The sequence below is a fragment of the Protopterus annectens genome, chromosome 1.part2 (assembly GCF_019279795.1).
Source record: "Protopterus annectens isolate FY-2018-M chromosome 1.part2, PAN1.0, whole genome shotgun sequence".
Lineage (NCBI taxonomy): Eukaryota > Metazoa > Chordata > Ceratodontiformes > Protopteridae > Protopterus > Protopterus annectens.
In genome coordinates, this window is record NC_056727.1 from 611675593 (window position 1) to 611701737 (window position 26145).

Sequence of the window (26145 nt, forward strand, 5' to 3'; positions counted from 1 at the left end):
AAAATTGGTATGAATGCATTTTTCAGGACAGTCTTTTAAGATCCCTTACAATGGGCTTTTCAACCATCAGACAGAACTGATAAGGCATGCAGTGGTACCTCCATTAGTAAATGCTGCCAACACCTGCACAGCAGCATTCTAGCACCTATTTTCTATTACCACTCCAGATGGAGGGGGTGCTGTGCATGGCACATGAAAATGTCACAATAGCAATGACAGTTTTATGCCTATTGTAATGTACTGCATAACATGCAGTTTGAGTCAGGAAAAATGATCCATGAGAATAAATTTAATGAACTGCTGTGAAGATACTCTGCAGTCCAATGAGGTATGCAGAAATACTGAAGCGAGGCCAAACATGGCCTAAATACATGGAAATGGACAGGAAGTTTTGGCAACACATCAATGTAGATATAAAGGTCCATTGTTATGAAGTATTGCAACTGACCACACCCTCATACAGATGTTCTTATACAGTACAGTATATCTACCAGCAATTTCTTCAATATTTCAACAAATTACTGAAATGAAAACATAGTCCATCAACAACAAAGCTAGTCAAAACTCTTAACTTTCTGGTTTAATGTTCAGCAACATATAAATAAACAGAAGTATAAATTTGCACACACATGCGCGCGCATACACACACACACACACACACACACACACACACACACACACACACCAAAAAAAACTTTGAACATTGAGGTTGCTATTGTCTCAGATAACGTGACAAAATGCCACCTTCACTACCAACCATCACTATGACACTAATCATACTGGAGAAAAGAGATTTCATGGGCTACTACAAGTCACCTCTATAGATACATGTCCAGCACCCACATGTCAGTGATGCATTCTAGTTGCACAGTAAATTGCCATATAACTGTGCTTGACGTACTGTGTTCAGTAAATGCTGTCTCATTAAATCATCATCTGATAAATTGCAGAGTTACTCAGGCATCCACTACAGCTTTGAGTGTCTGCTTTCTGAATGCAATGCTAGTTGGGGGAATTCTAACTTAGCCAGTATCATGATACAAATAAACAGAATCAGTCTGCTAGGTAATAAAAGTTCCAACATGTAAGGAAAATCAAGTGTTTAGATTAAAGTGCTGCAGTGTATTATCAAGCACGTGTGAAAGCCACTTTGGATAAACATGTACATTTCTTTCCTGGAAACCACATACAGGCCTATACAGATTTTGAGTTCAGGAACAAACATCTTAAAAAGACAATATCCTTCTATCTTTGCTGGGTAACTGACATATGCTGCAAATTACATTTGGAGGTTATGGTTGGAGGCTGGCACAATGGTTAAAGTGTTTACCTCACAGACACAAGGTACAGGGTTTAATTCTCACCACTAAAGTGGAAACTGGCTAGGTTTAAAATGGTTCCACAGAGCCAGCTAGCCCAGTACTTACCTATGAACTTATGAACATAAAAGCCTGCAATGGACAGGCATCCCATCCAGCAGAAGTTACAATCACTTACTTGATACATTCTTGCTTCCCTGTAATACTGTACAGGATAAAGAGGGATCTTAGAAAATGAACAAATAAATGAACTATAGAAACTTATTAGAGCTTTAAAAATACACTGCTCACCCTCACTTTTCAAGAAAGCAAACCTTCGCTAGAAAGATCATCAAATTCTTTGTATGGCAAACAGTGCCACTTTCAAATACTTAATGTTACTGACATGATATTTTTAGCCAACATCAAAGTGATTCTTGAAACATTCTAGACTACATGAATGACTAATTAAAGCACTCCTTTACAGAACCACTATAAGGCACTGTTACTGCAGGAGTTCTACACTGTAAAAAAAATAATAACAACCTATAAAGCAGCAAACACCTCCAGTGTGGTGTTTTAAGAACAGTCTCACTAGTGCAGTCGGATTCATTCCTAAACAGTTCAAATAACATATTAAGATGTATGCATACGCAATGCAAAATGTTTTCTTCATTTGTGTTATTTCAAAAAGTCTGATACTGCTCTTCTCAAAAAACTTAGTGATATGTATGTAGCACAGGTAATAATGTTGTTAAATGTTGGCTATAGGCACAGTAGTCACAAACGGCATCCACTTCAAGAACTGTTTGCTACATTTTGTTCTTGTCAAAAGTTTCATCATTTCTGATGTTCAGTTGCTCTTGCAGCAAAGGAAATGGTCAAAAATGTCCCCTCGGACACTGCATGGGAGCTGAAGTGTTTTCTATTGCCAGTGAAATACTGATGTTCAACTGACATCAAAGCTTGATAAACTTGGATAAGTCATTCTGCTTTTCTGTAGAGTCATTCAATGGAAAGACGCTAGATATTGCAATGCTGATGATTCCTTGACAAAGTTCTGCATAAAGCTTCCTAAAAGAAACAAAGAAAAGGACACAGGTGAAAACAAACAGCAATGAAACATAGTCTAAACAATTTTCTACCTGATCAGGTTGTTTTCAAGACACAACACACCATTCTTTCATGGAATAACTCTTACAGAACCAGTGAAATGAAAGAGGACAAATTAGAACATTTGTTTCAGAGACTTCCATGACAATTGCTCTTGATGTGGATATAAGTGCAGTCATCGCTGATCACAATCTTACCACCCAGTCTGCTTTAACAGATGCCACATACACTGTAAATAGTAATTGATTTAGTCATACAAGCCAGTCAGAACTTAGGTTTCTACAAGCCCAAAATAAACCAGTCTTGAAAAGATAAAAAAAATCCATTAAAACCTATGCAAACACTTAACTAGACTACATCATAACTAGAACAAAAACGGATTTGAAATCCTTTACAGTGGACTAAGTCAATTTCAAAATTTACTGTTAAAAGACACAACATTATAATAATTTTAGAGCATGGACTATACCTACTTTCATTGCACATTTACACTGATGTGAGATAGTACCTCCAAGTTTCAGTATTCACCTCTTGGATAGAACCAGTAAGCATGAAAAGGAATAGTTATAATACAGAGACTCCTGCTTGTGAGCACCGGAATTCAGGGCTACCCATACTTTTTTTATAAATTTATGGATTTTGATGCTTTAATATGTTACATCAGTGGAGAATGGGTGGATATTTATGGTGACTATTTCACTCTAGACATCCTGATATTTTTTTACAACAAGCCAAAATGAGCACATTTACACCACCTAGAGAGAGAATTTCTGTGGTATGTGCTGAGAGCTTCTGAGTGGAGTGCAGTTGTATTATGTCTGACTTTACAACAGGACAATGACCACTGAGCAGCTGTTACAAACCACTGCTGCAGCAGCTGAGGGTATGTTGTCAGTGTCAACTGTCAAAGCCATTGCAATGTTAAAGAAGGTTCTAGTATTGAAACCATTGGTCAAGGAGGAAGAGCTTGAGGCATACCTGACAACTTTTGAGTAATAATACTGCTAGTAAGGTTAGGGTGGGAGTGAATGTGCCATAATCCTCTCAGCTCGGCTTACCAAGAAACCTTTAAAAGCCTTTATTAACATGAAAGGAACTGAATATGAATATGCAAAATAAAAATGGCATTGTTAGCTGGAGCTATTATTACCTCTGCTAAACAAACTTAAAAGTTTCATAATTTCCTAATAAACATTAAGGTATCACTTACTTGGCTTAAAGCATGAAATTAAACTGTTGCTAGACCATGAAGTTTAATGTACGAAAACCAAAATGCTACAAATTTTAGCAACTGATATATTTGATCATTTACAAGGCCGTTGCAATTTTTTTATTTTGTTTTTACAAATGTGGGTGTTTTAAGCTACTACTGGTAGAAACATAGTTATACAATGGAGCTGTGTTTTAAACTGAGCAGTCTAGAACTACACATATGTCTCAACCTCTTAGAGCAAAAAATCTGTACATAGCCAGGAATAATGGGAGGGACAATGGCCCAAAAATAGGGACAATTTTTAAATATTGCTTGCAGAAACTTAGAAAGTTGATCGAATAACAGGTTTTACATTAGCGTGAAATTTCTGAAGGGTATAACGTCTGAAACTCAAATGTTTGTCATTATTTTCTGACTTCAATCTTTAATGATTTGCCAATGTTTTGTCAGAAAACTACAATTTTATTAAAAACAGACCAAGAATATGAAGCAAAAATCTGGACATTCTGCGAAAATCTGTACAGCTGAGAGGTGTGCTACAGTAAACCATGTGTTGACTTGGTGCAACAAAAAGAATTGTCAGTTGTAGATATACTCTGTTTTATCCGAGAAGAAAGGTCTACATGGCGAAATGCTGTACTAGTAATATTATTATACCATGAAAATTATAAAACGATAACACATGCTATTAATGTGATAAACTGTGTGCAAGTATAGTTGTGTCAGCCTTTTACTACTGTACTTTAATAAAGGTAATTAACTTCAGTATCATAACTGATGGTAGGGAGCTGTAGGGATGCTTAGATTCACGCAGTATAGTCAAACTTACAAAAGAGCAATGTGTCTGTAAAAAGAAAGGCCTTACTAAAAAGGCAACTGAAGTACTCTGCATTCAAGGAGACAGGAAGCAGTATCCTATTATTCAGTTAGAAATATAAACTATGTTTGGGAAAACAGTTCTTAAACTAACACAAGATATGATAACAGAGAAAGACTTTATCGATTGTAAAAATTTGTTGAGAAAATAGGAAGAGTAGGATAGAGTAGGCAGGAATGGGACGCGGGGTTGACATTCTCTTTAAATACACACTCAACATTAAACATGTACAAACCCCCATACCTAACTTTCAAAATGCCGAAACATTAGGTTCAACTCTAAGCATAAATGGCACCAAAACAATCAATATTCTTTGCTGTTATATTCCCCCAGTAATAACTCTTCCACCATTGTAGAAATCTTACAATGGACTACTGACACTTTTCCTCAAGAAACCATCTTACTAGGTGACCTAAATACTGAGGAGCTAGCCTGTAGCTCTAACAACCCCACTAACCATATTAACCTGTTCGGCTTTACCCAGCTCATTCAAGAATCCACTACAGTTGGCAAAAAAACCCATAAGAATTCTATTTTGATTGGACACTAGTAAACTGCCCCAAACAAAGCTACCAGACAGGATGCCTACCAGATGGTCTTAGTGACCATCTCCCCACATTCCTCCTGCGCAAACGTACCAACCTAACCAAGTCCATTGTTTTTAGACAAGTCAGAGATTATCGCAAACTAAACATACAGAAGCTTAACAGTATTCTTAAACAAACTAACTGGAAACCACTACAAACCCTAGGTTTAGACCAGGCCGTTGACTACTTTAACAGTACTCTCCTCAATGTCCTTAACATAGTCACGGCCATTTGGACAATTAGACCCAAAGCAAACTATGCAACATGGTTAAGTAGTGACAGCAGAGCCCTACTAAAGTCTACAGACAAGGGTTGGAAAATCTGGAAGAGGGATAATACTACCCTAGCCAAACAAAACTACCAACAACCTAGAAATCAGGCCAAGACACAAACCAAACTGGACAAACAGAATTATTTCCATGGGAAATAAAATAAATACTCAAAAGATACCCAAAAGTTTTGGCACACTATCAACTCTGCTTAAACCTGGAAACTACCACTCCCGCTCCCAACTCCACGAACAATACTAAGGACACAGCCTCCCAATTTAATCACCATTTCACAGAATCTATCTTAGCACTATCCTCCCAACTACCCAAAAACAACCCTATATACAACCCAACCAAATGCCCTAATAACATCCCTTCCTTTACTCTCTGACCTGTTCCTACCTCCACAATTAAAAAACTCCTCCTAAAACTGAAACCCACCAGTCTTGCCACTGACAATCTACCAACCAACTTCCTAAAAAAGCTGCAGAATCCTTATTTTACCCCATTTCCATCCTTATCAATCGCTCAATCCAGGAAGCACATATCCCAGAACTATGGAATGTATCATATATTATCCCACTCCATAAAGATAGTAATTTTTATGACTATTCAAATTATAGTCCCATAACCATTCTATCACCCTTATCTAAACTACTCGAAAAATGCATACACTCTCAAGTTATGCAATTCTTGAACTTACACAATCTCCTCTTCCCCACAAAACATGGCTTCCGACAACACCACAGCACAACAACTGCTCTGCACTCTCTTACTAATCTGGTCAACCAACACAGAAATAATAACTTTGTATCTGCAATATTTTTAGACCTCTCTAAAGCATTTGACATGGTCTCACATTTCTTACTACCAGACACCCTCGCCTCCCTATCCTTTTCCCCTTCAACGTTAGCCTGGTTTAAAAGCTGTCAGACAGGCAACAATCTGTCCAGTGGAAAGGCGTACTATCTCCCTTACTTCCAACTACGATAGGTGTACCTCAAGGCTCTATATTAGGCCCACTTCTATTCTCCATATTGTACAATATGTATACCACCACATAGCATGCTACACTCATACAGTATGCAGATGATTCGACTCTTATCTGCTCTGCTCCATCACTTGCCACTCTACAACAGCTCATTCAAGATTTCTTTAACTCTGTGGAAAGTTGGATTACTCAGATCCAACTTATACTAAATCCTAACAAAACTGAATTGCTACTTTTCACTCCCAACAAAACTATGCCTACTCCTCTATCCTTCTCTACCTCGTCCAAAAATGGTACTATCATCTCTCCCTCTGACCACACCAAACTCCTTGGTGTAGAAATAGACCAAAAACTATTCTTTGATGTCCATATTTCACAAACTATCAAAAAGGTCACAAAAAATCAAGTACGAATCACCCTAGCCCAAACTCACCCATTGTCCACCCTAATGTATGCTGCTCCTATTCTTACCCAGATCAGAAAACTTGACCTTGCCAGACTTGAGTCATGTTATAATAAAATCGCCAAATTTGCAAATAACTCCACCTTCAGAACCCACCAATGTCAGGCTCTAAGGGAACTGCAATGGCTGGAATTGCCCCAGCTACTAAACTATCACCAGCTAGTCATTGCCTACAATATTATATGACATCCTGAAAAACCCTCACACTAGGCTAACTTCTCACCCACTATAAAGCAAATCATCTTCTCTGCTCTACCAACAAGTCACTCCTCTGCATCTCTAGGGCTAACAACACTGCAGGAAAATAACTATTTTCTCACACTATTGCTAAAACCTGGAATAACCTCCTTTCTGCTCTAATATCTGCCTCTTCCACTACTCAGTTCAAAAACTTACTTAAAACATAATTAATAGTCAAACAACTAATCTGCTCGTCCAATAAGAACAATAGCTCCACAAGATGTAAAAAAGGAACGTTCTTTATTTAGGACCAGTAATCTCTGCTTGAGAAATGTATTATATATACTAAGATCTAACACCATCTGGTGGTTCGTAGAAAGCATTGCAATTGTTGGACAAAAATTTCTTTAAATCAGTTTTTAAAACAGTTCAGAAATATAGAAGTATGCCATGTTATTTTAGATGAGCATTAGTTCACAAACATATTTTTAAAAAATTCTATAGAACTATTAGAAGCATTGTTGCAGTTCTAGACACTTTGGTGTTTTATCATCAACTTTGTGAAATGTTGTATTACACTTTAAGAACTCCAATGTTGCAATTAAGTTTTTAATTGATCTGATTATTTAAGGGCTGTGCCTATTAACTATTTTGTACAGTCTGATGAAGCCCTCCATGGGTGAAAGCGCTTACTGGTCCTAAATAAAGAACGTTCCTTTTTTACATCTTGTGGAGCTATTGTTCTTATTGGACGAGCAGATTATTTTTACTACGAATCTATTTGGATGTGTTTTTACTTAAAACATATTTAATGAGTACCTGGTTATGTCTGTGCATTACTTAATTCCTTCTACTCTTTTTTCACTCTATATACCTTACCTCCTACTATACCTACTATCCTACATGCTACTGTTTTAAGAAACTATACTACTAATTTTTAAAACTTGTAGACTATTTCTTGCTGGACTGTGTTTATTTCTGTATGCCTGTCCCATGTTGGTTTCATGTAAGCTTTACTGTGTTTTATTTCTGTATGTATATCCCATGTGGTTTCATATAAGCGTATATTGTTCATTCATATTTGTTTAATTAATGTTACTTAATGTGGAGCTTTTCTCCCCGAGCCTCCTCTGTAAATGGACTTGTGACCAGTCCATCCTGGTAAACAAATGTAAAATAAAATAAATTTAAAAAAATAAGAAAGCACTTCTTCTGATGAACTTAATAGGCAGGGAGGGAAACCATGTGAAGAAGCCTACAGATAAATCTCAACTTAACCTGGAAAAGGAGTGGGGAGACAGACACTCACAACAGTAATTGACTAGGGTTGCCACCTTTTCACATGGCCAAAGTGGGACATTTTTGGTACAAACATCAGATTTTACAGGTCGGCACATACCCACGGCCAGTACAAAGGATAGAACTTACCTTTTTTGCCTAAATAAAAGCTTATTCTTGTAGCATTTTAGTTGCTTATTCTGTTTCTTATAACATTTAGGTATTTCAGATACAGAATAACTGTTTTATGCAACTATTACATAAAATATAGGAAATAATTTTGTCCTAAAATCTTAGGACATTTGCCATTTTTACAATTTTTTTTGTCAGGACACAACTGCCCAAAGAGGGACTGTCCCTTGCAAAGTGGGACAGGTGGTAACCCTATAATTGACAGTCTCATAATGTTCAAGAAATAGTGTTAGCCATAAAGATACAAACATTTAATTAAGATAAGAGAGAGAAGAACCTACACATTTCCAAAAGCCATTTTAAAAGATATATTAATACATACGTATGGTGAGTGGCCACAGAAAAAGAGACAGTAGAAGGAAAGGAGTCAGACAGTAAAATATTGCAGCCTGAAAGAATCGCAAAGCAGGTTGCAGAAGTAACTAGCAGAAGTCAAGAAAATGAATCATTGAAAAAGTACACTCTTAGGGATTGAAGACAGAAAGTAGAGAAAATACACAACTTGAACAGAATTTTGAACTTTCTGTCAAGCTAAAATGGAAAGTTCCAGCAATGAAAAATAACAAACAGTATGTGAGTATTGCGAAAGAGAAACTTATCAGTAAGAATGACTTCATTTAGAGTAGTAAAAGAGGAAGCAACAACACCTGGTCAGAATTTCAAACTCATTTCTCCAGTGTAAGACAAACACAGTGCCTTAAAAAATGAAGGTAGACAACATAGCCAAATCTTGTATTAGCTGACCAGCTTAACTGAATGATCAGCACCAGACTCACAAATAGGTTTGTAGGTTCATAGGTAGGCACTAGGCTATCGACCCAAGGGCCCAAGTAAGCCTGGCCAACAAGGTTCCCTGGCTTACGCCACCCAAGAAAGTTAATTTCTTGTGCCCCTGTTGAGCAGAGCCACAGAAGTGATCCCCGGGGTGTATTTCCTATTTCCCATCCACTCATCAAGATTTTTCTTGAAGAGTGCTAATGAGGAACTTAGCTTGACATAGATGGGTAGCTTGTTCCAGAGTACAGGAAGTCTCTGGGACAGGAATCTATACCTCCAGCATGTCCTGTTTATTGTGGTGACAAGGTTTAGGTCCTTAGAGCATGTAGCTCAGATGGATTGGAAGTTCTTTAGGTATAGCATGTCCAACAGCTCTGGGTTTAACATAGCTTTATATGTTAGGCAGAGAATTCCTTGGAGTAGGTGACATGCTACAGAGTAAATCTGGAGTTTTTTTAGACAGTCAGTGTAGGGCATCTGTTTGAGGCCAGTAATCCTCTTTGTGAGGTACTTTTGTGGCCTTTCCAGCTGCTGCAGATGTCTTGTGAGGTACATTCCAAAAGGGGCGTTGTACTCTATAATGGGTCTAATGAGTGCCGAGTAGAGGGGAACAATGACTTCTTTTTTCCTGGATGAGAACCCTTTTGTGATGAGGTGTGCCACATAGAAGGATTTCCTGACTACTGTGGTGGTGTGATTATCAAACTAGAGACTACTGTCCACCTGGGTCCCAAGGTCTCTTATCACACATTCGGCATTAAGTAGACTGCCATTTATGTGGTAGTTCATGGGTACAGAGTTTTTACCAAAGGGGATGACAATGCACTTTTTGGCACTGAGCTTGAAGCCATGCCTCTTGCACCAGACATCTGTCTCAGTGAAGCCCTTCTGTAGGATGTCTACATCATTTGGGGACTCGACTATGCTCCTAGTTTGCAAGTCATCTGTAAACTTCATTAGCCAGAGGCCTTCTGTGTTAGCCTGTACTTCACAGAAGTAGATACCAAACAGGAGAGGTCCCAGGACTGAATCCTGTGGTACTCCACTTGTCACTGGTTTTAAGTCAGATTTGGAGTCTGCAACTTTTACAGTGTGGGTTCTGTCAGTGAGCCAGTTGGCAACCCATCTTGTGATGTAGGGATTTATACCTAGTTTAGTGAGTTTAGCTATAATTCCAGGATTTATACCTAGTTTAGTGAGTTTAGCTATAATTCCAGAATGGGGGATGGTGTTGAAAGCCTTGGTGAGGTCAAGATAGGCTGTGTGAACCACCTAACCCTTGTCTACTGCTTTGGTGACTGCCTCAAAACAGTCGATCATGTTCAGAAGGTATGATATGCCTTTCACAAACCCGAAGTGGGTGGGGTCCAGAGTTTGGAGATTACCAATGTCTTTGTTTATGAGCTCCATGATGATATGTTTCATGACCTTGCAGACCAGGCTCGTCAGGCTAATAGGGTGATAGTTCCCAGGATCAGTGGTGGCTCCCCCTTTGTGGAGTGGGTTAACTGTTGCTGTGTGCCATTCAGTGGGCAAAAAGCCTGACGTGAGACAATGATTAAACATGGTGCTTAGGTGGGGAGCCAGTTCATTCTGAAGTTCATGTAAAACGCAGCCTGGGATGTTGTCCAGTCCCATGGATACTGTGTTTTTGGTTTTAGAGAGTGCAGCTTTTACCTGCATAGATGTGATTACATGGACTCTGCATTCTTCCTGTATAGATATGGGCCCTTTAGGGGGTGAGAGGGGGGTAAAGTTGATGATATCAGTTGGTTCTGCAATTTTCGTGCCATTGTGCTGTAACTCAGAGCAGATCTGGGAGTTGCCATTAAGATTCTTGATCTAGCTATAGAATGCTTTGTGGTTGCCCTTAGAATCAGTGGCAATTTTGTTTTTGTAGCTAGCTTTGGAGGATCTTATAAGGGATCTCAGCTTCTTACTGAGGCTGACCAGGGAGCTCCTCCACTCATGGGATTTTACTCTCTTTTGCAACAGTTTCTTCCTTCTGTTGTAGAGTTTGTTTATGGCAGGGGACCACCAGATTGGCTTCCTTTTTTGGGAGGATAGCATCTTGGTTCTGTTTGGGATAGCACGATCCATGCACTCGTGTAAGTGCTTATAGAGTGCATTTGTGTAAGATTCAGCAGTCGTAACTGTATTGTCCATCTGCATGGGTGTCATGAAGTTCGGCACTTCTGTCTTAAGCATGAAGTTGGCTTTGGAGAAAATTTTTACCGTGGTTTCCTTAATGGTGGGTGGGGGCGGGATGCAGATATCTAGGGTGATTAGCTTATTTTCAGATCTGACCAACGAGGAGTTGACTTCAGGTGTAAAACACTGGTCACTCATGTTGGCAATGATTAGGTCTAGGATATTGTTGCCCCTGGTGGGGGTGTGGATAAGTTGACCCAAGGCATTGGAATTTATGAATTCCAGAAAGCATTGAGCTAAGGAGTTGGTACATGAATAGTTTTCCCAGTTAATGGTGGGGTAGTTGAAATCACCCACTATTAGGGTGTTTGGTTGAACCCTAACATTTTCCAGTATATCAAGAAAAGAGGAGTGGGAATCCTGGGGCACGGTGGGGATCTGTAGCAAGTTACAATTTGGATTGCAGTTTTGACCAGAGTTAGCTGCACTTGGATAACCTTGGATGCATTATGCTGCACAACTAGCCTGGAGGTGTGGATATCCTTGATGAATATGGACACACATGAGAGGGCTACAGCCCCATTAGTCTAGAGATGCTAGCCTTTCAATATGGGGGAACTATGTCCTGGAACATCAGTAAAGAGAGAAACAAACTAAAAACTGTGTTTGAGAAAACGTGCACATTTTCCTGAAAGGAATCTACAGCAGCCTAATAGGATTTACTCTTGCTTATAAGCAGTTAAATCTAGAAGACCTATTTGACTTAGACTTCTGTTGAGATGCAACTTCATGCCTTATTTGTGGAGCTCATGGATTACAATTAAGGAGATATTGTTGGACAAGTATTCTGTGCTTGTTGCATTTCCTTTCATTTTAGGAATAAAATGTTCTTATCCTATGGTAACTTTCTGGTGTTCTGTGTTTTCATTAAACTGTAGTTTCGGCAAAGTCATCTCTGTGTTTAGAGATTTGGGCAAGTAGGTTTTCGTTCTTCTCAGGTAGACCAATATATACATACGTGCATTTTATATATTTATATATATATATATATATATATATATATATATATATATACATATATATACATATACATATATATATACATATACATATATATATATATATATATATACATATACATATATATATATATATATATATATATATATATACACACACACACACACATACATCTCTCTCTCTCTCTCTCTATATATATATATATATATATATATATATATATATATATATATATATTTCACAAACCCAAAATCCCACTTACCAGACGTTCATATAACCAAGACGACAAAGCCAAAAAACTCAGAAAACCAACTGCTTGAAACACTGAGTTTCAACTTGAGGTAAGTAACTGCTTGGCCAAAAAAAATAAATAAATAAAACTGAAGCAAGTTCAACCTACCCATTTGGAGGGCTGCACCCCCCCCACCCCCAACTAAATAAACCAACTCCAAGATCACACTACTGCAGATGTAAGGGGCAAAGTTCAACATGGTGGCCAAGTAGTTACTTACCTGGAGTTGAAAGTCGGTGTTCCAAGTGGTCAGTCTTCTGTGTTTTCGGCTTTGTTATCTTTGTTATATGAAAGTCGGGTAAGTAGGGTTTCGGGTTTGTGAAGTAGACCCATATATATATATATATATATATATATATATATATATATATATATATATATATATATAAAATAGAAATATATACTAAAGTACCATCAGAGAGGAAAGATAGAATTATAGATAAATGGAAAAAACTAACAAAAAAAAATTGATAGCCTGGGGTTATTTCTCTCTTTGAAGAAAAGAGGGGTCCTGATGTGTACATCACTATGGGTTAGAGAGCCAGAGAGCCAGACAGCCTAGAAATGTTCCAACTGCTTGGATGACGAAGTCCTGTTGTGTCAGTACTGTGGGTAATGAAGACAAACTGCCAGTCCCAGGCAGTCTTGTTCTCACCAGACTGAAAACCATTCAAATGCCAAGTAGAGTGGCACAGTGAAATAGCAGCTATCTGCACCAGTACTCTTTTTTCTGCATACCAAGTTGGCTAAGAAGTTTATTTTACAAGCATATGAAAAAGATTAAATTCACCACTAGAAGCAATGGAGACCCATGGATAAAAAGATTTCTCTGTTCTGCTTTTTTCTGGAAAAAAATCTCCTTTATGGACTATGATGATACATCCCAAACAAATGTAAAATCTACTGCATAAAATTTTCTAGCAATAAATTCAATATTCAAAACAATAATCTTCTCATATCAGCAATTATGCATCTCCTCCCAGAAAAAAAATCACCAAACCTCACCTTGAATCAGTGCTATTACATCACAGAACATTCTTTCATTTCAGTGAAATTTATTCACATAACCAAGTGCTTTCTGCAGCTTAGCTTAGTTTATTTTGTGTAAAAGAGAAACAAAAAGGTAAAACGTATTGACCTTTAGCAAAAATATTCAGTCTTCTTTTCTTGATAGGGAATAACAGTCTGCAATGGGGAAAAGTACACATGCACCTGTGTATCACAGGCAGCACCTATATTACCGGAGTGGTGACCTGTATCTCAAAGATGCAGTCTTACCAATCAAGATAACATGTTCTGGGTTATCACAAGGAGCACTATAATTACCAGGGTAGTGACCTATACGTCAAAGATTCAGCCTTACCACTCAAGACACAATGTTATGGTCTCTTCTTTCTGTGGGTTTTTAGAAATCTAAGGTGGCACTAAATCTGCTTCCAATTTACGTTTAAGAGCTCTTCAACTGTATGCAAAAAGTACAGTTTTGTACCTACCATAAATGTAGATGTCCGATGGGTATGCATCTGCAGTCCTAACATATGAGTTGTCCTGCCTCAGGCAGCCCTTCGGTCGGCCGGATTCCAAAGTCTGGGTCTGGCCTCGGCTGATGTCGCACTTCACCCAACGTCATAGCTGCTGTTTATTGGGTATAAAGGCATCAGCCGACGCCATTTTCCTCAGTGTTTCTTGCCCCAGATGCCAGGTGCCCTCTAGGAAGGCTAAATTTGGATAAATGCAAATAATTCCAAACAGTAGAGAGCAAACAATATAAAAATATATACATATATATATATATATATATATATATATATATATATACACATATATACAAACAAATACACCATAATAGATTCCCCCAGCTAGCTAAAAGAGGGGTAAACACCCTAGGAATACCACAGAGGGGAAGGAGGGTGGGTAATCCTGACTGCAGATGCATACCTATCGGACATCTACATTTATGGTAGGTACAAAACTGTACTATGTCCTTCAAGGATGCATCTGCAGTCCTAACATATGGGTAGAATACCATAGCCAAACTGGGGGAGGAGGCACTAGGATAAAGATGGTGTAGTTAAGATCCCTTGCAAAACAGCAGTTGCAAAACCTGCTCGGGATCTAGAATATAAGGGAAGATTATAATGCTTGGCAAATGTATGCACGGAGCTCCAAGTAGCAGCTTCTAAAATGTCTTTGGTAGCCACTCCTCATAGAAAAGCTGCAGTGGTGGCTGTAGCTCTTGTGGAATGAGGTCTGATATTTTCAGGAGTTGTCTTTCCATGAAAAGAGTAGCAAAATCGAATGCAATTTCCTATCCATTTTGAGATTGTTTGTTTTGAAATTGCTTTTCCTTGCATTCCTGTTGCATATGCTACCAGAAGCTGGTCAGTTTTTCTGCTGGTCTTAGTTCTGTCCAGATAGTAGCGTAATTGTCTGTGCACATCCAAGGTATGTAGCAGTCTTTCCCCCCTGTTCTGTGGGATGGGGAAGAATGTAGGTAAATGAATCGCTTGGTTCAGTGATACTCTGGAGACCACTTTTGGCATAAAGGCAGGGTTAGTTCTCAGAGAGACTCTGTCCTGATGGAAGATAAGGAAGGGTTGTACTGCCATTAATGCCTGTAACTCAGATACCCTTCTTGCTGAAGTGATTGCTAGCAGGAAAGCAGTTTTCCAAGACAAGAACTGTAATTCTGCTGTTGCTGCTGGTTCAAAAGGGGGAAGTGTTAACTTTTCCAGCACAAAGTTGAGATCCCATGTAGATAAAGGTGGTTTCCTTGGAGGTTTTACATTTTTGATTCCTCTCAAGAACTGCCTGAGTAGGGGATGAGAAAAGACAGGAGGATCCATGTTGTATTCTGCTGAAATTGCTGATGCATGAATCTTAATGGAGGAGTAAGACAGGCCATTGTGGAACAGTTCTGCTAAATATTCCAGGATGTGTGCTATGTTTGCCAATGAGACATTTTCTCCCTTTGCTGCACTCCAAATGAGGTATCTTTTCCACTTGGCTGAATAAGTCTTCCTTGTGGAAGGTCTGCGTGCCTCCAGGATAATGTCCTTAACGTAATGCCAGTTGTCGGAAAATAAGGCTAGCTTTCCGCCCAAGGGTGCTTCCAGTTGTTCCCTGGTAGGCGGAACTAGAGCCAAGTCATTGTGTCTGCCCTGTGGAAGTGGTTGTAGTTGAATCTGTGGCAGTACTTCTCTGGTTGGTAGGTTGCCACTGACGTCCCCTGTAGGCACCCCTAGATTGACCTCTGCCTCTGGGGCGTCTATTTCTGCCTCTCTGCACTCTGGAGTTGTCTGGAAAGGACCAATTCTTCGAAGGCCAATTTCTGCTAAACCTCTGAGGTTGGACCTGTAAGAAATCCTTGACTGTTTGGACAGATTTTGCTTTTTCTTCCACCTTCTTTAGAACCTCCTGCAGGGGAGCCAAACAAACTTTGTTTCTCCATGGGAGCATCTAGGAGTTTTGACTTAACATGGTCTGGTAAGGATTGTTCTTTTAACCAGGCATGCCTTCGAATCACTGTTCCAGTCATAGCTGATCTAAAGGAAGCCTCCAGTGCATCATAGCCACATTTTAAGAAATGGTTACTGACCTGCTGAGAGTTATGTACCAAATCCTGAAGGGACTTGCGGTCTAAAGGTTCAGGAGAAGACAGTTTTTTGTTTATCTGGTCTAACAAAATTCCTGGTACTGAATCATGTGAAATTGACAGTTCAAGGCCCTGGCCGAAAGAGTAGCAGAAGTATAAACCTTTTACCCCATCTCTCTAATGCTCTAGATTCCCTTTCAGAGGGAAGAGGGTTTTGCCAGAGGCAGCTGCCACACCTTTAGGGCCCTGAGAAATGGTTTCAGGGTCTGCAACAGGAGCCTTATACAAATGGTAATGTGTGTCCGGGACCCTGTAATATCTGTCTGGCTTGGCAGGGGCCGGAGGAAGAGAATCAGGGGCAGTACAGGCATCATTATATGCATCATCAACAACTGTTAGTACTGGTGGAATGGCTAAAGGCCTATGCTGTGGTAAGTGTAAAAAGGTCCTTAGCCTTTTCCTTGAATCTGAAAAATCCTGGCCCTGCCATTGGAAGTGTTCCCTCATAGCATGCAAGGTTTCCCCAAAGGAAAATTCTTCAGGAGGAGAAGCAGAAGGAATGGAGTCTTCTACATCAGAATCCTCATAAAGAGAATATGGGCCTTCGTGAGGGTCTGAAATGTCTGAGTCATCCGAGGAATAATCAGTAGAGACAGGTTCCGGAGGTTCAGTCCTAGGCCTCTTGTCTGGAGGGGGCTGAGAGGTCCTGTCTGGGTGAGGTTGGGATCCCCTGATCAAAGAAATGAGATCCTCAGCCAGGCTGAGCATTTGAGAACTAGAGGTAGGCCTATGTGAAGGAGTTTTAGCAGGTAAGGCCTTAGAAGATTTAGCTGCTTTAGCCCTGGCAAAAGCCTTGATAGACATAGAAGCAGGGGGTCTAGCAGCCCCACGTGCAGGGGTAGATATGTCTAAAGGAATAGTGTCTGACAAATCCTGGGTGCCTGCTTCTGTAGCAGTAAATTCAGTAGCAGATTCAGCCATGCTCTGTGAGGCCTCGGCTATCGGAGGCATGCTTTCGGCCGAAGGAAGAACCGGGGGCTCGGTTTCAGCCAAAACCGAGACACTCGCGGTTGGCCTAACCGTGGTTTCAGCCGAAACCGCGGGCCGTGAGTGTCGGTCCTTTTCCTTGCGCTTTTTAGCTAATTGGGTAGTCGGAGTCTCCAACGGCATTTTGTATGCAAAAGCGGGACCAAAAAACTCTTCTGCAAACTCCGACCGACGTCTAAGTGTCCGTCGGTTGAAGGAAGCACAGGCTAGACAAGCTGATACGTCGTGGTCTGGGCCTAAGCAAGGAAGGCAGTAAGAGTGGAAATCCTTATGAGGTATTTGTTTCCCACAAGTTAAACAATTATTTACTTTGTCTGACATCGGCTGAGGCAAGAAAGAGTCCCCAACAGGGTACTTAGCTTTTTAGAAGTCTTCGGTAGTAGAAATCTCTGGATCTGACCGACCGGCACTTGCGAACAGCTTCTGCTTCAGGCACCGCGCGGCAAGAAAGACTGAGGAAAATGGCGTTGGCTGATGCCTTTATACCCAATAAACAGCAGCTATGACGTCGGGTGAAGTGCGACATCAGCCGAGGCCAGACCCAGACTTTGGAATCCGGCCGACCGAAGGGCTGCCTGAGGCAGGACAACCCATATGTTAGGACTGCAGATGCATCCTTGAAGGACATCACACTTTTATAATTTTTGTAGATTACAAGACAAAGCAACACAATTCCAAGGGGTATATTACAGGATGTCATAAAAAAAAAAAAAAAAACTATTCTTACTGCGCACAGGCTGGGGCTCCATTGACTTCAATCAACCACACTTTCATTTCTTCATCAACCATGAAGTCAAAGCCAAAAAGCTGGAAACTTTGATATGGAAGGGACTTTGTGCTGATTGAAGGTTCTATACACAAAAGGCAACTCCTGCAGAAAAAAAATACAAATTATAGACAAAAGTTAAGCACAGCTTTAAAAATACAAATCTGAAATGAAAACTCAAGATTATACTGAGACTGCTAAAATTAGTATTAAAGGACTTCACCTTAGCATTTCTACAAGTGTCAGAGTTCAAATTCAAAAGTCTATGCATTATCAAAATTGGACATAATTTTACAACAGCTACTCCCCTTTGAGAATAGGACTGTTGTGTTAATATCATGTGTTTCAGAATGTGCTCATGACTTGAGACAATTAACAATGGAACTGTATTTTCGTTAATTCTGCTTGCAAAGGGGTGCCACTTTAGCACTAGCTGGGATGTGAAGGGTTCCAATACCCTACAAATTCAATTAACAGAAAACACAATATGGTGATGTTGCTCATTTGGCATGCAACGTGAACCTAAGTTGGGGGGATGGACAGTAAAATTACACCCCTCACTTTGTCACACTACTAATGATTTAAAAATTTTTTTTTTATTTTGTTTCTTTATTTAAAAAGAGAAAAATAAAACAAGTACAGATTTAATAATGAGTACATCTAGACAACCAAATACAACAATGAAAATAAGTAACTATAACCAATGATGTCCATACCACAAACTACTATAACCATTTACAATTTATATGCTCAGCACATGTAATATCATGTAACTCCTATTGATCTTCTAATCTGTAGTTCAGCTGGGGCAGGTAGTGCATTTCTTCCAAGCATATTTTAATCACAATCCCATTGGGAAGGCATCACATGATGGCTGGTAGAAATATCAAATATATTCTAAGAGTGTGTGTGTGTGTGTGTCTGTGTGTGTGTGTGTGTCTGTGTCTGTGTGTGTGTGTGTGTGTGTGTGTGTGTGTGTGTGTGTGTGTGTGCGTGTGTGTGTGTATCACTTGTCCTAACATGTTCCTGAGATAACAGACATGTGGATTTCCATTCCTTGGCACAAATTAACTTGACAGCTCTAGAAAGAACCCAACCTATCTCTAGCACTGTGGAACAAGATGGCCCCTTGGGATTAGTCATGCTTGTAAGCCAAAATTTCCATCCCCGCTGAAGGGGGAGCTAAAATACCTCTTCCAAAAGTGATGTTAGATACCCACAGTAGCCCTTAACCTGCAAACATTCTCAAAACATATGCAAAATACCAGGTCAGGGAGCTGCACATCTCCAACAGTCACTGGCAGGCTTTATTTCTTGTCTTGTCTGTGGAGAGTGAGACACCTTCTGCGTACTAACTTCAGTTGTTCATCTCTCTTATGTGTCCATCTTCTGAGCTTGACAAGTGCCTGAGAAACAACATCTGCTTGTCCACTCTTGTTCCCTCCTTATCTTCTCAAGCCTTCTCTTTAGAGCATGTGATTTATCCTCCTACAGGCCTCTATAAATTGTAGATACTCTACCCTTCTTAAGGTGAAGCAATTTCCCCCAAGGCATTGCAGTCATAATGTGTTTAGTGGACCTGCTGTGAGTTCCTCATATGTGGATAAGATAGCCATACAAGGCACTCACAAGAACTAAGAAACCATAAAGAAGCCATAAAAGAATCATTCCTGTTCTTGGATGTTAAACTCTGTGCACAGAGTGGGGAATCTCTTAAAGAGTCTGCTAACTGGGATCCTCTAATAGCCAGTCCCATTTGAGAATACCTTTCTTGATCCAATAATGCCCTAATTCAAGGACAAATACCTTATAATACCGGAGCGTGGTGCCAAATAATGTTAGTGGGGCCCATACCCAATTCATGTCCCAAAACCTCAGAATTTCATGACAAAGATCTTTACTCTATTTCTGGGAGATCCTGAGAGGATTCAATTGTTCTCTGGGGATTTGAGGTAACTGTAGTAGCCAATAACTGGGATGGAGTCTAAGCAGTTGGGCAAAATTAAATGATACCATGTAGCTTTATAAGTGAGGAACAGCCTAACCTCCATTGTACTTGGGTAAGTAGGTTATCTGTGAAGAGATCTTTTCTTGTTGGGGATCCTAAAACCTGTGAGTTGATTCATTCTTGTAACTGCAAAATTTTGGGGTGCCCAGCTGGGAGAATATTCCTTATCAGATATATTACATGTGGCATGGTCATAGTTTTTACTGCTTGGATCTTGCCTGATATAGAGCAGAGGGACTTTGTTTGCAGAGGAGTTTGTCCTTGATCTTTACATTCAGATCAGCTATGTTAGTCTCTACAGTGTCACTACAATTCGCCATTATATGCAGCCCTAAACATTTTGGATTATTCAAAACTGTATTGTTGGAAGACTCTATACTGCAGTCTTCTGCACCACAGCATACCAAGGCAGATTTCTAACCCTGAGGCCATGACAAAGCTATAAAACAGATCCAACACTCTTTCACAACATCTTTGGAATGTCCAAACTAAGAAGTAAGCAATCATCTCCAAATAAATAAAAGAAACTGTAAATGCCTTGGTCTCGAGCCTCACAGGGGTATGCTTTAACTTTCACTGCCAACTTTTCCACAACTAAAAGGAATATACCAGATAAAAGAAGACACACCTGCCTCATCCTCCTTGCGATTTACCCACATTGGAGAGCCCACCACTGATCATCACTCTGAACATTTGTTACATTTATAAGTACTTCATCCACATTTTAAAGTCTCCCCCAAATCACCACTTCAGTGGTGTTGAATTAAAAGTCCCAGTGTACTCAAAGGCTTTGGAGATGTCATGTAGAACTAACCCTCTCTCTGGCACAGCAGCACCAAAAATGAACTAAAAAGGATGGTACTTCCCACCAATTGTCTGTAATCTCCTTTCCTCTTACAAAACCATTATCCCCAGGCTGGACCACCCTCTAATCTTATTGCCAGGATCATAGTAAAGATCTGCAGAGCTAAATTTATTAAGGAGATTGGCTTAAGATCTCCTAGAGATGGCACTGCATCCTTAACCTTTGGAATCAGGATGTTTATTCAAACCTTTTGGGGAGTTATACAGATTAGCAAAGGTATACGAGACATCTGCCTCCCCACCTGATAAGATAGGGCTGATATAGCAGAGCTAAGTACCTGGCTGTATTTGATTCCATAAACATCTGGATATACCAAGCTGATATAAGTACACATTTTGCACTTGAGCTGTTTCAGTGATAGTTAACAAAACTGTACTGCATTTATTTATTTGCTTCATTGTTTACTGCTGGCCTCTGTCTGTCTGCATTTGGTTTGTTTTTCCCTCCCTCGCACCCAAGTGTTCTTGTTTTACTCTTAAACTTGGAGGCTTTGGAATTGCCTGCCCCTGCTGTAAATCTGATTTTGTCACTCCTCCCATTCCCATCTCATTTGTTTACTCAACTGAGTTCATTTGGGAAGAATTACCCCCTTGCTTCTTTGATTTTGGACTCTCCTCCCTGTCCCATCGCATCAGCTCAGTCTACTGGGTACAGAGACAGCATTTGGGAAGGCCAACCCCCTTAGTTTCTTAATCTTCAACTATCTTTTGTTTCCTCCCTTACACTTTATTCAGCTGCTTTTACTGTAACCGTGTTCTTCCTGCTTTATAGCCTTATTTTTGCTTTGCTGTTTGCTCTTAAGTGTTCGTGTTTTTATTCTGCTGCATTTATTACTGCTTGTTAGTAGCCTGATTAAATTTGTCTGCTGTTCTAAGCCTCTTAGTTTCTGTTTTAGCACTTGGACTTCAGGCCAGTTATTTTACATTTAAGAAGGTTGCTGTGGTCTACACTCTTGTAGATAAACCCTTATCAAAACCCTTGATCCATAAGTCTGTCCAAGTTCTCAGAACACTATGTCTGGACAATTCCCATCAGTTTCTCCTGCCACTCTGGTCAACATGGGCACACTGAGAAAGTGTAGCAACTGCCTCATGTTCATTGACAGTTCTCTTCTCCTAGCACATAATTCTACTTGCGAGAAATGCATCTACATCAGTAACCTGGAATCCATGTTCTCTCACACCACAGTCAGTACCCCTGACAAAGAGGAGATTGCCAGCACAAACACTGCACCACTCACATCACATAGCCAAGCACAGCACACACCTATCTATGCAGAGGTCCTGAATAAAAACTTATCTAAATAGCAGAGACCTCCAAAACACACAAACATTCCACACACAATACTAAACACAACACATACAGCAGACAATGCACCAGTGTCTCACAAACACAGCCCATAAGGCAAAACAATAAACCATTACAGCCCACAAGACATAACAATAAACCAAACACACTAGTCATTGGTGACTCAGTTGTGAGACACACTAATGCCCCCCCTCACCAGGCTCAATGAGGAGTAGGTCACGGTCAGTTGTCTTTCTGGTGCAAGAATTCACCACATCACGCAAGCACAACAGGTACAAGTATGACTCTGTCATTGTACATGTTGGTGGGAATGACTTAAGGCATACCTCCCTGGACTATATGAAGAGAGACATGATTGTACTCTCAGAGTATGTGTCCCAGGCAGGTATGACTATAGCCCTAAGCAGCACCCTACAATCACCAAGAATGATACCACAATACCAACAAAAAATAATTGACTTCAACAAACGGCTTAGTTTCTGGTGTCATTCCAATGGGATCCAGTATCTGTCTGCCTGGGATGACATGGCTGACAGGCCTTGGTGCTTTGCCAGAGATGGCCTCCACCCGTCACCCCTAGGATTCGGATCCTGGCCAAGGCTCTTGCCTCCCCACTGTGCCTTTTTTAGGCTATGTCCCAAAGACAAATCTTCCAACATAAAATATGTGTCAAAAAGCGAATTGAAGGTCATGCCACTTAATGCTAGGAGCCTTAACCTGAAAATGCCCTCATTGGAGGCTCTACTCGCACTGGAAGATGCCAATGTCTGTGCGGTCACAGAAACTTGGTTCAGGGCTGAGCACCCATGCCTTACCAGGCTATACCACATTCCACACATTCTGACCCCAAAATGAGGTTGGGAAGACTAAGGGTGATGGAGTCTATCTTCATTAAGGACAGGCACACCTCCAGACTGGTTTGCCAGCATGGCGCACTGGAACTACTCCAGGTGCAACTGACAGTTGGCAAGACACTCATCGAAGATATAGCCAACTATAGACCCCCTCCTCCATGATTCAGGACACCCACTCCTCCTAACTGGATCTACCTGACATCAAGGTACCCTCTAACACCCTGATCCTTGGTGACTTCAACTACCCCACTGTAGACTGGGTGAACTATTCCTGCACTAATGCACTCGCCCAGTGATTCCTTGACTTCATCAGTTCTAACACACTAGACCAGCTCATCTTATCCCCCACAAGGGGAGATGACACTTTGGGCTTGGTTCTCACCAGCATGGGTGACTGCTGCACCCCTCCCACAGTATGTTCTTCCCTGGTGAGATAAGATCATTGACCTGCCTCATTCAAAGTTTCTATCCCATCCAACCTGCCCCCAGCTGTAATCATGCTAATAAAACTTCTCAAAAGCTGACTACAACCTCTTAAGGGAGGGTATCTGTAGCTTCACACCACCGCCCCCTCAAAGGTTGCAGACAACCATGCTGAACAGTACGCCAATGCAGTACACAAGCACCTGTACAACTGCATGGACTCAGCCATGCCCAACAGAACTAAAGCCTGCCCCTCAAGGAGAAACAAACCTGTCTGGTGGACATCCTCTATCAACAGGTTTTACAACAAAAATGAAGAAACTGTTGCCCAATGTTAAAAATGAACAAATTCCAAATTGGAAAAACTCCCTCCTTAGCCTCAACAAGCAAGTTAGATCACTAGTGAAAACCTCTACAGCCAATTATGAATCAAAACTAGCCCCTGAAACAAAGGGAAACCACAAAACCTTCTCTAGTTATGACAGGAACCTCCCTGGCAAAGCCCAGGTTTGTTCCAAATCAGTACTTAATGGTATCACTTACACTGATCCTGTTGACTTAGCTAACCTGCTAGCAGATATGCTCAGTGCAAACTTCACCCTCCTGTCCCCCCAAAGGCCCTTTTGACATCTCTGATACTTGTCCCACATCTCACATCTTCATAGATCAAGTGTTAAAGGCCCTATCCAAGGCAAAGAACACAACTTCCATGAGACCTGATAGTATTCCAGGCTGTATTCTGCACCATCTCCAGCAAGAACTAGCTTCCCCATTGAGCAACCCTATTCAACCACAGCCTAAGTGCAGGCTTCACTCCAGCAGAGTGGAGAACTGCCATTGTCATCCCCTTGCAAGAAGGTGGTGCCACTACTGACTCTGAAAACTATCACCCCATTAGCTTGACAAGTCTGACCTGTAAAGCCATGGAGCATATTGTTATGGATCTCATAAACAAGGACATAGGCAATCTCCAAGCACTTGACCCCACCCAGTTCGGACTTGTCAAGGGCCGATCTTTCTTGCTGAACTTGGTTGACTTCTTTAAAATTGTCAATAGGGCCCTGAATAAGGAAAAGTCGGTACATACAGCTTACCTTGACTTGGGCAAGGCCTTTAACACAGTCCCCCACTTGGGTATCATCCAAAAGGTATGGCATCTAAGTCCAAGGAAGTCATTGTTCCACTGTATTCGGGATTCATCAGATATATCATTGAGTACAATACCCCTTTGGTATGTACCTAACCAGGCATATCCAACAATTGGAACGTCCACAGAGGTTCCTCACTAAAGAATACAGGGCATAAGTAATATGTCCTGTGCAGACAGCCTCAAGGCCCTATCCCTGTAATCTGCCCCTTACAGGCTTTTGAGTGGAGATGTGGCATACAGGGCATTGTCAGACCTCACCCTGATGGACCTCCTGCATATCCACAAAACAAACAGCACCAGAATTACCCATTCTAAAGACTTAAACCTTGCCTTGTGATATAAATAGCACCTGTTGGAGACAGATGTTTATGGAACAGGCTCCCTATCCAAGTGAAGCAGTGTTCCTCCCTAAACCAATTCAAGTACAACTTAGACAATTGGATGGAAAACTGGAAATTCATCCCTGGTGTGGCACCTATGCCTCTAATGAACAGAGGTAACTGGTAAATGGTTCATCTCCCAGGCCCATGCTTACACTTATCAAGGGTATCAGAAAGTACAGTTGTGTACACTTACCATAAATGTAGATGTTCAAGTGTATTCACTGTTGCAGTCATCACATTTGGGTTATCTGCTTGCAGTAGCCCTCAGTCAGCTGGATTATCAATGTCTTGGGTCCTGCATCAGCTGCTGTCTCATCTTCCATGATGTCAGGCAGTCAGGGATACAAAACATGCAGCCAACGCCATTACATCAGTTTTTCTTGCCCCAGATGTCAGGTGCCCCCACAATGGGAAGCAATTAAATATATATATGCAAGCTTATATCGCCAACAAAAAAGCAAATACACCAAAAAGCTTTTAAGCATAGTAAAGGAGAATAGAGGTATAGCCAAAAGAAGACAGGGGGCTGGAGAGAGGGTAACCAGGACTGCAACAGTGAATACACTCGAACATCTACATTTATGGTAAGTGTACACAACTGTACTATGTTCTTCATGTTTCACTGTTGCAGTCATCACATTTGGGTAGATTCCCAAAGCTAAGGATGGGAGGAGGAATTTGGATAGCATTTGGACCAGCTATAAGGCCCTGCAAGACAAAATTGGCAAATGGTAATGCTTGGTGAAAGTATGTAGAGAACTCCAGGTAGCAGCTTCTATGATGTCCCTGGTAGGGACACCTCTGAGAAAGGATGTAGAGGTAGATGCAGCCCTATTGAATGTGGTCTTATTCCCTGTGGGTTAGGTTTTCCATGGTGCTTACAACAGAAATGAATGCAATGGCCTATCCATTTAGAAATGGTTTGCTTTGAAACGGCCTTCCCCTCCGCCCCTGCAGCAAATGCCACCAGCAGTTGTTCAGATTTCCTTTGAAGTTTAGTCCTGTCCAAGTAAAATCTAAGTTGTCTGTGCACATCTAAGGAGTG

General features: G+C 40.6%; 1 protein-coding gene across 1 annotated transcript in view; it reads right to left on the bottom strand.

Moving 5' to 3' along the window:
- Positions 1-1085: 1085 nt before the first annotated feature.
- Positions 1086-26145, bottom strand: part of TTL (tubulin tyrosine ligase) — a 303567-nt gene continuing 278507 nt past the window's right edge. The window contains exons 6-7 of the mRNA XM_044057985.1: positions 18071-18214; positions 1086-2372 (exon numbers count right to left, since the gene is read on the bottom strand). Coding sequence (XP_043913920.1) covers positions 2258-2372; positions 18071-18214 — 259 coding nt within the window. The 3' untranslated portion in view covers positions 1086-2257. The remainder of the gene's footprint in view (positions 2373-18070; positions 18215-26145) is intronic.